General features: G+C 44.3%; 1 protein-coding gene across 3 annotated transcripts in view; it reads left to right on the forward strand.

Moving 5' to 3' along the window:
• Positions 1-14,903, forward strand: part of PIK3AP1 (phosphoinositide-3-kinase adaptor protein 1) — a 118,738-nt gene that overhangs the window by 82,693 nt on the left and 21,142 nt on the right. For all 3 annotated transcript variants that reach the window (XM_072805861.1, XM_072805860.1, XM_072805862.1), the window contains 5 exons: positions 2,010-2,105; positions 4,492-4,689; positions 7,570-7,638; positions 9,667-9,872; positions 13,666-13,738. In XM_072805861.1, coding sequence (XP_072661962.1) covers positions 2,010-2,105; positions 4,492-4,689; positions 7,570-7,638; positions 9,667-9,872; positions 13,666-13,738 — 642 coding nt within the window. The remainder of the gene's footprint in view (positions 1-2,009; positions 2,106-4,491; positions 4,690-7,569; positions 7,639-9,666; positions 9,873-13,665; positions 13,739-14,903) is intronic.

The following is a 14,903-nucleotide window of genomic DNA, read 5'->3' on the forward strand; positions in this document are numbered from 1 at the left end:
CTGAGCCCTGTATTTCTTTATATATTTTTTTCAGTAGATTAAAAATCTAAAGTATAAAAAGGTGAATGGTGAAAAGTCTTTCTCTAGTCCTTGTCCCTTATCTTTTTCGTGCTAGGAAACTGCTGATCTTAATTTCTTACATCTACTTCCAGGGCTTCTTTTTGTATATATAATCAAATACAAATATAGAATCTTATTCTCCCCTTCTTGGGGGCAATAGGTACTATATTGATTTTTCTAAAATATATTTGTTAAAGATTCTGATTAATCAAAAATATGTATTTCTTTTTCCTTTCATTGTTATTGTCTCAGATTTTTTTTAAAGTATGTATTATAGCCCCCTATGAATCCCCTCTGGAATCCAGTTGTCCCCCTTTCCCTCTCCAGAGGCAACCATTACCATGAATTCAACATTTATCCCTCCCAGCTTGTAATATTTTATAAGCCTTAAAACTTTATATAAACCATATCATACTGAAAAACATCAGTCTGTAACTTTTTCATTCAATATTCTTCATTCAATGATTTTTATTTTATGGTCATAAAATTTGTATTTAATTATCACAGGAATATGGAAGTTTGAAACAAGGTCCAGTAAGAGCTCTGCTATGTAATAATGTAATATCTGGTCCCTGGGAAGTTTAAAATCAGTCATTTTTTTTATAATTAAAAAAATCAATTAACCTGATAATTGACAAGTGAGCCACAATTTATTTTTTTAATATCCTGAAATTATTTTTGCTTTGAAAATCTAATTGTACATATTTGATCATAATTACCTGGATCTTTAAGAAAAGTGTTAATAAGGTTTTTCTCATTTATGAAAGCCAAAGAAGCCACTGTGGGTAATATGGAAGACAAAGAAATATATAAAATAGAAAATAAAATGTCCATATTCTACCCTACTTCAGAAATAGCTACTATATGCATTTTGACATATTTCTCTCTAGTTTTTTCTATGTATATACAAATATTTTGTTTCAAAACTAGGATTATATCACATGAAGTTTATTATCCTTAATACTACTTCATGACCATGACCTCTTTTCAGTGACTATTCTTGGGAAATGTGACATAGTTACAGAGAAATCTTCATACAAATCCACCAGATTTTATTTAGCTGGTTCCCAAAGATCAAAGTGATTAGGAAATGGCAAATCTATGTATATTGATTACATTCAAACGATTTTTTCTCAAAGTATACTATTCAACTTCAAACTATTTTGCCTAAGCAAATAAATCCTCAGTAATTATGTGATATGACATAGAGAATGCAATCTTTGATAATATCAAAGGTCTACTTTTAATGCAGGGTTGAAATATTGCTCCCAAAAAGCATACTTCAGAATCATAAAGTAATAGGGTACTGTTGGTTACTCAGGTTAGAGTAGAAGGTACTGTGCTAACTGAATGGTTTTCATACATGGTTTGGGTCTTTGTGGGTTTATGTTTAATAGTGAAAACCAAGTCAATATGCTTCCTCCTTATAAATAATCAAGTCCATGGGTGACCTAGAAATAGAGTTCTTGTTGCTATGTTGGTTGAGATGGCACTATATTGATTGAAGTGGCTCCAACATGTTCTTTTTAACTGTTGCATACTGTTCCATTGTTTGAGTAAGCGCAGTATACCTATTCTTTGTTATTTTTGCTTCCAGTTGTTTTTTGGTTGTTATAAACAATGCTATAGTTATACACTTAAAAATTAAGCCCATTGTTTCAAATGCAGATGAGCATATCTACCTGTTGAGACCTGTGGTCTAGGAAAGGGCCTGAGGGTCATGAATGTTACTCTTCTTTATACCTCACACTTACAGGGAGTCCTTATTAAGTAATAGATAGTTGTTGGATGGATGGATGGATGGATGAATGCAAAGGAAGATGGATAGATTAATTAATTATTGAATTTCTTGGTCCTTTTGATTTGTCAAACCTTGTATATCCATCTGTATAATCTCCTTGCCTATGTGGAATAACAACATATAAACTCTTAGTCTCCTTTTCTTCTAGATGTCGAAATGCTTCAGGCCAGTGCATCTAATCCAATCCCTGGAGATGGTTTCTCTCGGACCAGTAAGGACTCCATGATTCGCAAGTTTTTAGAAGGTAATTTGCAACTGTGAACAGGAAGGCAAAAAGAGGGAAAGAGAAACAAATGTAAGACATTGCCTGTTTCCATATGATGGTTACTCCATTAAAGGAATGGACTGCCACATACCTGGCAGATAGCATGATTGAACACACTCCATCCCCGTGAGCTCCCCCATTGGCCTGTAAAAGTAGGCCAGGAGTTCCCACCACTGGAGCCACTCATCTGGATAACAAGCTGCCTTCGACAAGACCTGTTTTAAAATGCGTATGTTTCTTTTGACTAAAATTTATTGAGTACTGACTAAGCAAAGTACTACTCTGGATGTTGGGCTGAAGGACACAGAGGAAAATAAGATGTGATCAGGGCCCTGGTGAGGGTGGAGAACATAGGGAAATATACACAAACATTGTTAAATTGAGCCTGTGCTGTGTCATGGTTAAGAACACAAACACTGATCTGTAGTTCCCCCTTCAGTTGGTTGGAAAACCTTGGACAAATTCTTAACTCCTCTGGGCCTCAGTGTCCTCAGGTGAATGTTGTGAGAATTAAATGAATTATTGTCCAGTGGGCCTCAGAGCAGGGCTGGGCATAGAGCAAGCAATGAAGGCTTATGATTGTTGTCATTCTTCTCATTATTATTATCATTGAAGGTCAGAGAAGGAGGGTGTTAAATTGTGTGGCTAATTCCTTAACTCCGTCCAATCATTTATAATTAATGGGGGCCTGCCTGTTGATGAAGTAGGCATAGAAAGCAGGTGCTAAGAGGATGGAATTCAGGATGGAAGAAGTAGTTCTGACAGTGAAGAGGAAAGAAAAGTTCTAAGTAGTGGTAGATAAACCATAGCCTGGCTAGCTGCCTGTTTTTGTAAATGAAGTTTTCTTGGAACATTTTGTATCCATTCATTTAGTATTGTCTATGGCTGCTTCCACACTGTAAAAGCAGAATTAAGTTCTTGTGTGCATGGGGGTAGGCACCTTGGGAATCACTGTCACTGGTAGGGTAGCCAGCTGTTTACCCAGGACAACTCATTTTGTTGACATCAGACAAGCTTCTCCAGAACTACTCATGCCCTTGTACAAGATGTTCAAAGGTAAACAGGTGGGAGCTTCTTCACTAGTTGGAAACTTTCCTGAAGGCAGAGCCTCAGAACTTAGAGCCCTGGGATGAGTTGGGGCCCCCTGGTTGGTCAGTCCTCTGGACTCAGGATACAGAGAAGCCAAGAGCAGTCTCCCTGCAGCTCAGAAAAGATGCAACTAAAAATCTTCCAATAAATCACTGGATTGGAAATCCCATAGGAAGAAGGCCCAAGCATTATTCATTCCTGTATCTCAAACAGGTATTTAATAAAGATTTGTTGACTGCATGGTGCTGGGGAGAAGAAAGAAGTTAGAGGAGAACACCTACTATGTGTAGGCACTGGCTGCATTTCCTTTACCATCTCATTTTGTCTTCACAATACTCCTGTGAATAGGTCTCAGAGAGAAATCAGGCTCAGAGAGGTTATATAATGTGCCCAGGGTCACCACAGTTCACGTGTATGAGGAGCAATGGCATACAAAGTCAGGTCTGCTGAGATTCTCAAAGCCAAGGGGATACAACACTCAGGTCCCGGCACAGAATATTGCAGCCTGTCACCAGGAAAGAGGCAGTGAAAACCTTATGGCTGTGGGACCCCAAGGACAGATGAGGAGTTGATATGCTTCTGTCATAAATCTTTCTCGTTGATGGAGAGCAGAGTGGAGGCAAAGGTTGCAAAAGAGTAGTAGAGCATGGAGGTTAATAGCACAAATTCTGGAGTCAGCTTTCCTGGATGCCAGTCTGGCTCTAAGTAACTTTGGGCAAGTTATTTAAATCCCAAAGGGCCCAGTTTCTTCATTTGCAAAATGATAATAATGATTGTAGTTATTCCACAATGTCATTATATAATCAAAGGAGGTAACTCAGGTAATATGCTTGGAATAGCACTTGCAACAAAGTCATTTTGATGCTGAAGATGAGGATGCTGGAACCTTTGGTGGTGAGGTCTCTGGCCACCCTCACGCTGCTGCCTGGGAACCTGGGGGTGGTTCCAAGTGTCCTTTGTCTTTGGGGGCTATGCTCTCTTTTCTATAGTTCCACTGGGATGAATAACTGAATCCTAGCAATACAACTAAGATGAGCCTAGTGCTCATTCCCTTTTGCTGCATTGATGGGCAGGCAAATGAAGGTTGCATCAGTGTTTTCTCAGTTGCTTCGCATGGGGTTCTCAGTAGATCATACAGGGGACAATATAGGAGAAGATCTTTGCCAAAAGACAGTACTGTACAAATAAGTTATGGTCCACTCTCTCTGCTCTTATGACTGTCAGTCACTGAGTTTGTTTAGCCACTGCTTTCAGGCACCTGTCTCTGTGTTTCTAGGTAACAGCATGGGAATGGCCAGTTTGGAGAGGGAGCTGCACCACAGTGGTCAGGAGGAAGATGTGTATCACACGGTGGATGATGATGAGGCCTTTCCTGTGGACCTGGCCAACAGGCCCCCCGTCCCCGTGCCTAGGCCAGAGGCCAATGCTTCTGGTACTCATCACCTGTCTGACAATGAACCATACATTTCTAAAGGCAAGTATGGCAGGGAGTGATGCTCAGCGAGGTCTTCAGGCTTCTCAGCCAGAAGTCCCTGGATTCTCTTAACTTCTGAACCATTGCTCAGAGACTATCCCCTTCTGAATGGTCTCTAACCAGCCCCAGGAGATGGTGTTAGAGCTCAGGGCAGATTTTGGAGCTGGCTCACAGGCCATGATCAGAATTCAGTTCTGGCTTTCCTGGATGCTATGAAAGCATTCTGAAGACAGGGAGGTAAACAAGGTTTACCTCTACTCCAAATGGCAAAAACCCTCATAAATTTTTATCTCCTTAAACTATTGTTATTATTGATTTTTTAATAGCTAACATTTATTGAAATCTACCAAGAGTACTCTATTTGGAACGTGTCATTTAATATTTACATTAATGTTTTAGGTAAGGGCTGTTATCCTCCCCAATGTACAGATGAAGAAAACCGAGACTTACAGAGGTCACTATTACCACGTAGCAGAGTCAGGATTTGAACTCAGGGTGCCCAACTCCACAGTCCCAGCTTTCTACCACTATGTTAGGATGTCTGCCTACCTACACTAATACAAATTGGTGAGAGTTGGGTTTGACTTCTTCACAGGGATCCCTGGAAAATCAAGTAGATACTGATGCGTTGTCAGTTTCGCTCTTTTAGGACTTGATTGTATTAATAGGATTCCAAGTACTATAAGAGCTAAGAATTGCCAGATCTGTGCATCTGACCTCCATTCCATTTTTAATAGTATAAAAAGGTGTGGAAGGTATGACAAAAGGAGATCACAAATTGGGGAAGATAGCCCTCAACCAGAATCCCAGGTACAGGGCGACCAGTTAAATATGAATTTCAGACCAATGGCAAGTAATTTCTGTTCCAAATACCATTTTAAAAAAAGATTTTATTTATTTATCCATGAGGGACATACAGAGAGAGAGAGGCAGAGCCACAGGCAGAGGGAGAAGCAGGCTCCTTGCAGGGAGCCCGATGTGGGACTTAATCCTGGAACTCCAGGATCACGCCCTGGACCGAAGGCAGGCACCAAATCGCTGAGCCGCCCAGGGATCCCTGCATTTTTTTTTTTTTTTTTTTTTTTACAATTTTGGTTTTGGTTTGTTAAACCTGGCAACCCTAAACTGGGTAGAAATACAGTTGAGGGACATTTTGTAGCCAGGTGTTCTCCGTGATTGCAGTTTGCCATTCCCTTGGGTAACATCTCCTTTGGCATGTGCAGCAGTCACTATTGGTGCTCTCCCTACATCCCCCTAGCTCTTTATATTTCTGTGCCTCCTGGTTGGATTATGCCTATCAGGACATATGTGTCTTAGTCTGACTGCTTTCTCTGGTAGCTGGAGCCCCATCTGCCTTAGCAAGTCAGGCTGGAAGAGTTGAGGGGATTAACACCCCTGAGCCCTGGAATCTAGTGACTGATAGATTGGTGGCTGAGTACCCCAGCATCCTTGCCCTTCTGCTGGGAGAACTCTGAGGTGTGTGTTCTACATTGCTTTCCAGAGTTCCCTAGCTTGCCCATCCTGGTAACTTCCTGGATACCCACCCTGTATTGTTTTATCCACTTCCCTGTCTCACCTCCATCACTCCCCACATCGACTCTTTGCACCTGGATCCTTGTCCTCAGGTCTGCTTCTAAGTGAACCCAAAAGAAGAAGCATGTGAATATATATTGATAATTCCTAAACGGTATGAGGGGAGGAGAGAGTGTTACTGGTATGGCTCATTGTGGGAGCTGGGACAGGGGCACAGGTGATTCTTAATGCTCCCTGAAGGACTAGGCAGCTAGGGAAGCAAAGGAAAGAGAGGCAGTGGTTGGAGGCCAGAACCCCTGGGTTTGTGCCCTAGCCTTTGTACTTCCCAGCCGTACAGCCTGGGACATGAGGTCAGTCATTTCGTACTCTTTAGCTTTCCTTTCCTCATCTGTAAAATGGGTACAATAGTGATACATGTAGACATCTATGCATCTATCATAATCCTACCTAATATACTGGGTCAGAGCCTGATTGTGAGGATCAGATGGGAGGATACATTTATAAACTGTAGAGCACCACGCAGGTATTGCTCATGTTAACTAGCATGTCAAAGTACTACTGTGCTATTGGCATCCATCTCAAGGTTTGGCTAACATTGAGAGCTTGTTTGTGCCAGATACTATTCCAAACACTTTCCACATATTAACTCATGTAATCATCACAACAACCATTGAGGAAGGTGCTGTTATCATCACCATTCTATAGATAAGAAAACTGAGACCAAGACAGGCCAAGACTCTTATCCAAGATCACATGGTGCCTAAGTGGCAAAGCCAGGATATGAATCCAGGGAGCCTTAATCACTATGCTTTCCTACCACCAAGGGAACATTTGTCATGTCTCCATTTTTCTTTTTAGCTTTTGTGGGTCTGTTGCTCACTGACTGACTTCATCTAAGTCCCTATAGAGCCGTGCACGCATTCTATCTGCTCCACTGCTCCGTGTTTTGTCTTGTTGACATGTTAAGTGGCACTTCCTTTTATTCTCAAGCTTCGGGGTGTTCCATAGCCAGTTTAGGGTATTCCAGGGTCCAGCTCGCATCCTCGTTCACATTACTCTTTTCTTTAATGATTCATCATGTCCTCTGGCTGGCTTTGGCTTTCTGGCTTTGAGACCTAGTCTGTTTGGGCTGTTTTTCTTCCATGATCCCTCTAGCTTTGGCACCTTAGTTGCCTCTGACTGGAGTTTTGATTTACAGACCTGAATATGGTGGTCCAAAATGTGATCCATCATTTCCATTTTTATATACAATTTTGGCAATTTTTTCAGTAAATATATAAAACATTATAAAGCCCTTTAGAAAGAAATCTGATTTGGCTTTTACCTATAATATTCTTTATCTCATAGTTTTTGCAGAAAAAAGTCAAGAGCGGCCTGGGAATTTTTATGTTTCCTCAGAGAGCATCAGGAAAAAAGGTAAGCCACACATCCTCAGCTTTCTTTTGTTTGACCTGAACTTCTGGGTGGTAGAAGTGTTCCTGCTTCAGTGATTTTCATGATTTTCTTTCTATCTTTTTAAATATTTTATTTATTTATTTATTTGAGAGACAGAGAGAGTGCATGCATGAATCGGGAGTTGGGCAGGGGGAGAAGCAGACTCCCTACAGAACAGGGAGCCAGCTGTGGGACTCAACCCTGAGACTCCAGGATCATGACCTGAGCCAAAGGCAGACGCTTAACCAACTGAGCCATCCAGGCACCCCTGCTTCAGTGATTTTCCGGTGTAACAACCTCTTAGCATTGAAATACAGAGAGATCCAGGGGATACCATAGGTGGTGCTGTAATGATGGTAAAGGTGGAGGAGAAAAGATTGGGGTGCCCTAGAATAGTGTACAAATTAATCATACTGAGAATGTGAACACACTAGAATGTGTCTGTGAGAGCACACAAAAGCACAGTGTAAATAGTGAGATTGGTGCCAACAGGATGAAAGTGGGCAGCCTGGCACCAAGGCTTTACCTAAGGATACAGCCCTATCTTGCTATTTACCTACCCTATCTGTACCAGCTAAACTACACTTTCATTCAGCTTTTATTTAAGAGACATTTTGCTTGCATTTTTCTTCTTTTTTTTTTCCTCCTCAAAAGACTTTTTGAGGAAGTATGAGGCGATAAGTACTCCTTTTTTCTTGGTCAACTTCCTTGTGTTAAACAGAGGCATTCAGTATTATTCTGTTGATTCTTTTGAAAAGGAGAAATGACACCATCTAAGCTTTTTGAAGGACTTAGGTTGTAAGAGTGGAATTGATTGGCTTAATGCATTTTGTTTTCTCCCCACACCCCATCTTCCAGCACAATTAAAGACAGCCTTGAGGAGGGCAAACCTGGGAGAAAGGTTTGTGGGTGTGTATAGACAGATGAGTGAGTGGTTGGGAAGAATGACAGATGAACTTCTTTGAAGTCATCTCTCTTTTTCCTTCTTGCTCTCCCCCTGAATCACAATGTCCAGATGGGGTCCTGCTAGAGAAATTTAAAGATAGTCCTATATGAAATGAGCAATAAAATGTTGAGTTGTCCTCATAAGCCCCGGTGGCCCCATCACATCTGCAAGTAGCTCATTCTTCACAGAACCTAGTGGAGTCACAGCCTGGAGAAAGAGGGGTTGCCTTCATATTTCCTTAGAATCTCCAAAGCAGAGAACCATGAATTTGTAGTGTGGAGGAAAGGTTGGCAGAGGAACAACCCAAGGAGAGCTACTTGGGACATAGCACCTAATTTATACCTGGTGACATTGGAGATAGATCAGGTTCCATTGACATCCCAGTCTTCTCAAGCATTTCATGTCCATGGGTCCATAGTCATTGTGCCCATGCTGCTCGGAGGCAGGGAGGATAGTGAGGGCTGGAGTATGTTGGGAAAAGCATCCTACCTAGAATTTCCTGTATTTTCTTTCCTGGGAGTAGATTTTAATCTAAAGCAGTAGTTCTTAGTTGGAGGTGATTTCTCCTCTCCCTTCATTGCCTCCCAGAGGATACTTGGCAACGTCTGGGATGTTTTTGGATGTTGCAGCTGAGGTAGGGGATGCTGTTGGCATCTAGTGGGTAGAGGCCAGGGATGAGGCGACACATCCTACAGTATACAAGATAGCCCTCCAACAACAGAGAACTCTCCAGTCCAAGGTGTCAATAGTGTCTAAGTTGAGAAATGCTAGTCTCATGGCTTCTCAATAATTCAGGTTTGGGGGATTCTGTTAACTTGTTCAGTGGATGCTGTTCATGCCTCCTAAAATGTTGCGGCCTTGTCTACTTTAATGTAACAGGCTTTGAAATGATTCGCTGCTTCCCTCTCTGATTTGATGTCATACGTCCCCATTCTCAGTTCTGCATGTAATTGTTCTTCTGAGGCATGTTCTCTTGAATCCATGACCAGCCTCATTAACCCCACTCATCTGCCTGCCCTCCCCAGTTGGGGTGCTGTCACACTGAGTTTTGCCATCCTTTCCAGAGCCTCTCGTCAGACCTTGGAGGGACAGGCCCCAGTCGAGTATATATGACCCTTTCGCTGGAATGAAAACGCCTGGCCAGCGGCAGCTGATTACCCTCCAGGAGCAGGTGAAGTTGGGCATCGTTAATGTAGACGAGGCTGTGCTCCACTTCAAAGAGTGGCAGCTCAACCAGAAGAAGCGGTCTGAGTCCTTTCGCTTCCAGCAGGTAACCCGCTCTGTATGGTTTGTTTCATGTCCATTTCTGCACTGGGCAGAGTGGAGGGCTGGGTCCGTGCTAGCTTGTGTGCTGCTGTAGCTGAGTGCGTATGGCCAGCCTGTGACTGGGTTTTGAGTGTCATTGTGAACCAGTGTGTGTGTCTGTCACCTGTAGTCTGTAACCAACCATACAGACCCTGGCTGAGAGCAGGATGGCTATGCTGGCTGTTGTGAGGCTAGAGATCAGGAACAAAGACTCAACTGTCAATCCTGATTTTTCTACTGCCACTTCCCTCTGCATGTGGCCCTATACTTTTGCTTCCCAGCTTTTTTCTTTTCAGAGCCATTCTCTCTAATCCTAGTGCCAACACTCCCACAGAACTATCACACCTTTGAACTCACAGGACTTGGACTGTTCCCAAGAAATATGATTAAGACAGCAGAACAAGTCACAGACATAAAACCACCCAAGTTAGAGCATAACTCTCACACAAACTGCATTTCTATAGGCATGAATACAGACACAAAGGCAAAGGTCAGGAGAGGCCGCCTCATGGCCATCCCAAGGGTGGCCACTCAGAAGACTGGCATGGGCAGATGGTACTCCTAGAGGAGACTCTTGTTTTGTATTGTTTTAAGATTTTATTTATTTATTCATGAGAGACACACAAAGAGAGGTAGAGACATGGGCAGAGGGAGAAGCAGGCTCCCTGTGGGAAGCCTAATGCAGGACTCGATCCCAGGACCCTGGGATCATGCCTTGAGCCAAAGACAGACACTCAAACACTGAGCCACCCAGGCATCCTTTGTTTTGTTTTAAAGATTTTTATTTATTTGAGAGAGAGAGAGAGAGAGAGAGAGAGAGAGCATGACCTGGGGGAGGGACAAAGGCAGAGGGAGAAGCAGGCTCCACTGAGCAGGGAGCCTGACATGAGGCTCCATCCCAGGACCCTGGGACCACGAGCTGAGCTGGAGGCAGACACTTAACTGAACCACCTGAGTACCCAAGACTTCTGTTATTTTTGTAAGAATCTATAACTCCATACGTGTAGTCCATGTGTAATTTAAAGCAACCCAAAGAACTCAAACTTGACCTTAGGAAGTGTATTCCTGGTCCAACTTCTTTATATTAGAAAGAAGTTGTGCCTAGGGTATTAGGAGATGTGTCTAAGACCACTTATCTAGTAAGTGGAAAGAAAGGCAGGACCAGAATGGTTGCTTTTTTCTCTCCACTTCCCCATGGTATTTCCTAGAAGGTATGTATTCTAACCTCTGCTCTCAGAGGACCTGGCATACATGCTCTTGAGGGTGGAGGCAGCGGGAGCAGCACCTACCTACCGCTGAGATGGGAATCTTGTCTCCCTAGAGTGGGAATAGGTGTGACAAGTGGGGAAGTGAGTCATCAGGCACCATTTGTCCAGCTGGGCCCGCAGTCTACTGACAATGCCCTGTGTTGAATGGACCTGATTTCTTCTGCTGCTCACAGCAGGCATGCAAGACAAGTACCCTTGTTCCCATTTTACAGAATAATGAGGCTTGGAGAGAGGTAGAGAGGCAGAGTCAGGATTCAGATGAGCCTTTTCTCACGCCAGAGCCTGTGCTCCCTTCATGACCCTTTCTGCCTTCTTAGTGCTTTCTAAAATGGTCCCCCACTCTGCTGGCCTGCCTCCTCCCTCCTGGGGATCGTCTGATGGGTGGGATGGCACTCTGTAGGGTCCTCCTCATTCAGGAGATGCAGGGAAGCTGCAGTCCTGCTGGGACAGCCTGATTCTGGGCAAACAACAGTTTTGTTTCTCCTGGCCAGGTCACACGCCCACGTAGCATGGTAGTGAAGAGTGCCAGGGCTCCGGGGCAGGCAGCCCAAGTTACATCCTTGTTCTGTCACTTGGGGCTGGATGACCTGGGCCTCCCTGTCTGTCTGTGTCCCATCTCAAATGTGAAGGGAGAACACTGGACAGTGTCAACCCTGTAAAGGAGTTGGCATGCCTGGCACCTGGTAAACGTATAACAAATGTCAGCTGTCCATCTCTATCTGTATCCAAGAGGCTTCTCCTGTGGTCCAGAACTCTTGGGTATGGCAGACAAATGGGGTTCATATTTGACAGGGTAGAGAATTCCAGCCTAGGAGAGCTGATGCCACTATGTGCCGGGAGAGCCTCTTGGCATTTCTAGAGCATCCCCCACCCAGAGACCGGTGGGTGTGAAGACCGTTCCCTGGGCTGCCCTATCTTCCATGCCTCTGTCCACTTCCCTGCCTCTTTTACCTCCCCTCCTGTGAATGGGCACCACCCAGGCTCCCTTCAGGTCCTCTGGGCAGGTGACTTTTTTTTTTTTTTTTAAGATTTTATTTATTTATTTGACAGAGAGAGAGAGAGAACAAGCAGGGGGAGTGGCAGGCAGAGGTAGAGGGAGAAGCAGACTCCCCACTGAATAGGGAGCCCCACATGGTGCTCAATCCCAGGACCCTGAACCAAAGGCAGATGCTTAACAGACTGAGCCACCCAGGCGCCCAAGGGTGCAGGTGACTCTTGAGTCCATGTTCCCTTTCCCATTCCACCTTTGCAGCCACCAGCTAGGTGTGTCCTGCTGAGATGCCCACGACCCCCAGCAAGTTCAGCAACAATCCATATCTAGAGGCTGCTTCCCTTTCCCGGCTCCCTATTTCTATACACTGTTATCTTCTGGACACCGAGGTTCAGACTTTACCTCCCTTGGGCTCTTCTCCTTCACAACCCTGTATCCAGTCAGCTGCTGTCTTGCCTGGTCCTGGTCTGTGACACTCTTCCTCTTGCATCTGCTCCTTCCTTTCCATTGCCCCAATGCCAACTTCTGTGCCTCTCATCTGGCCTCCCACAAAGTCTCTAGGTAGATCTCTTTGCTGCCAGCTCCTGTCGCCTCCACACTGTCAGACTTGAAAGCTATGTCTGGCCCACGCCTTCCAGTGTTTCCCTGCTTCGTCCTGGACCCAGCTCAGCCTCAGCTCTAGTCACGGCTCAGACACCCCTCCCAGTCTGGCCTCCCATGACTCTCTCATGGGACCCTTCTCATTGTCTAGACCTTAGTCCCTGGGGCATTTTCTCTAGGATGTTCAAACACTTTGAGGTAGTTGTTACTGACTAAAATAGGAACAAATTTCAACATTTGTTGAATGACTGTAATAGGCCCAACTGCACGGTTTCAGAAAAGTAGAAGGCCTGCTGTATTGCCTCTTGAGAGTGCACAGTCTCTCTGGAGAGACAAGACACATACACCCAAAGCCACACAGCTGCACAGATGCACTGGGCAATGCTGCATAGCTCATGCCAGATGGCAGGTGTAGTCACTAAGGACTGGAGCAGGCTGGAGAGGTTTAAGAGGGAAGTTGGATCTGGACCCAGACCTGGAACAGACTCATGGAGAGGAATCGTTGCCTCTCACGGTTGGAAGAATGGTATGAAAACAGAGTCTCAGAGGCAGATCCTGTCCATGGAGTGTGTGTGAGCATGGAAGGGACTGGCTTGGCTAAAGGAGTCTATAAGGAGGAGGGTGGTGGTGCCAAGGCTGGGAAGAGCGTGGAGCTAGGAGCCAGAGAGGAGGGGAGACTCTTTGTTGTAGAAAGGGTGTCTTCTCTTCAGGTACAACTTCTAAGAGTACTTGAATGTCTCTGGGGACTGATTGTGAATGCATTCAGCCTCATTTGCATGCTGGAGATGTTATTACAATGACATGTATCTTGCAGACAGCATAAAATCAGGAAGAAACTCTATTGCCCAGAGGGTATATTTCTGGTATATACTTTTAAAATTAACTAAATTTTTTTCCAGGAAAATCTTAAACGGCTAAGAGACAGCATTACCCGAAGACAGAGAGAGAAGCAAAAATCAGGAAAGCAGGCAGGTATGTAGCTTCTTGGGGGTGCTGCATTGTGGGGGACTGCCATGATTTGTTGTCCCTAACTCTTCTTTCTGCAGTGGCCTGAGTGGGCAGAGTGCTTGCCTGGTGCCTGTCACCCTGTTTACAGATCTGAGTACCCCACTGTACTATGATGTTCTTTTGGGCAATGGCTTTGTCTTGTCTATTTTTTTTTTTTTTTTTTTTTTTTTTGAGAAAGAGAGACAGCATATGCAGGGGGTGGGGGGCCCAATAGGGAGAGGGAGAGACAATTCTAAGCAGGCTCCATGCTTAATGCAGAGCCCGGTGGGGAGCTTGATCTTACAACTAAGATCATGACCTGAGCCGAAACCAAGAGTCAGATGCTTAACCAACTGAGCCACCCAGGTGCCCTTGTCTTGTTTATTCTGTGTCTCCAGTACCTGCCACATAAGACATGCCAACAAATGAATAAATGGATTGATTTCTGCATTCCCCCCATCCTCTCACGCACAGAGAATGACAAAACTTTTCCCCCAGGTACCTGACCCTTCCCTTGGCATTTAGGAAGACATGTTTTTTGAAGAGAGAAAGGAAAAAAACCCCTCATTCACATAGTATCTGTTTCTGATTGAAGCAGGGAATTGCATCATTGGTGTCCACACCATACAGTGCCTCAGAAGGCAGGCCTCAGGTGTAGCAGGGCCCTTGCCATGTGTAGTAGGGGTCCAGTAGCAGGGCCATGCATTCTGATTGTGTACACTGAAGACCAGGCTTCTCGACACCACTACCCCAGAGCAGTGATGGGCATTTGCCTATATTGCATATTCTTACTGAGAGCCTCTGGAATGGTGAGTCTCAGTGATTTATTTTGGCTAGTCTATACCAAGTAGAGCTGGCAATAAAAGGCTTTCAGAAGCTCTCAGAGCTTGAGTAGAGCCCTATTAAATAAAGGACTAAGAACGTGTATAACTTCCACAGTCTATCTCCAGCTGCTATCAATAACCTGACTTCTCATGACCCTGGCCAGGCAGGTAACACCCCAGTCTTTGAAAATGACATATTCCTGCCACAGGCCCCTTGCTCATACCTTTTCTTTCTCACCTATATGAAAACTCCTGGGCTGCAAAACCCAGCTCTGTAGCCCCTGCTTGGTGAGGCCATCCTGGGCCACTCTAGGCCACTGTACCCT

The sequence above is a fragment of the Canis lupus genome, chromosome 29, assembly GCF_048164855.1.
Source record: "Canis lupus baileyi chromosome 29, mCanLup2.hap1, whole genome shotgun sequence".
NCBI classification, from domain to species: Eukaryota; Metazoa; Chordata; class Mammalia; order Carnivora; family Canidae; genus Canis; species Canis lupus.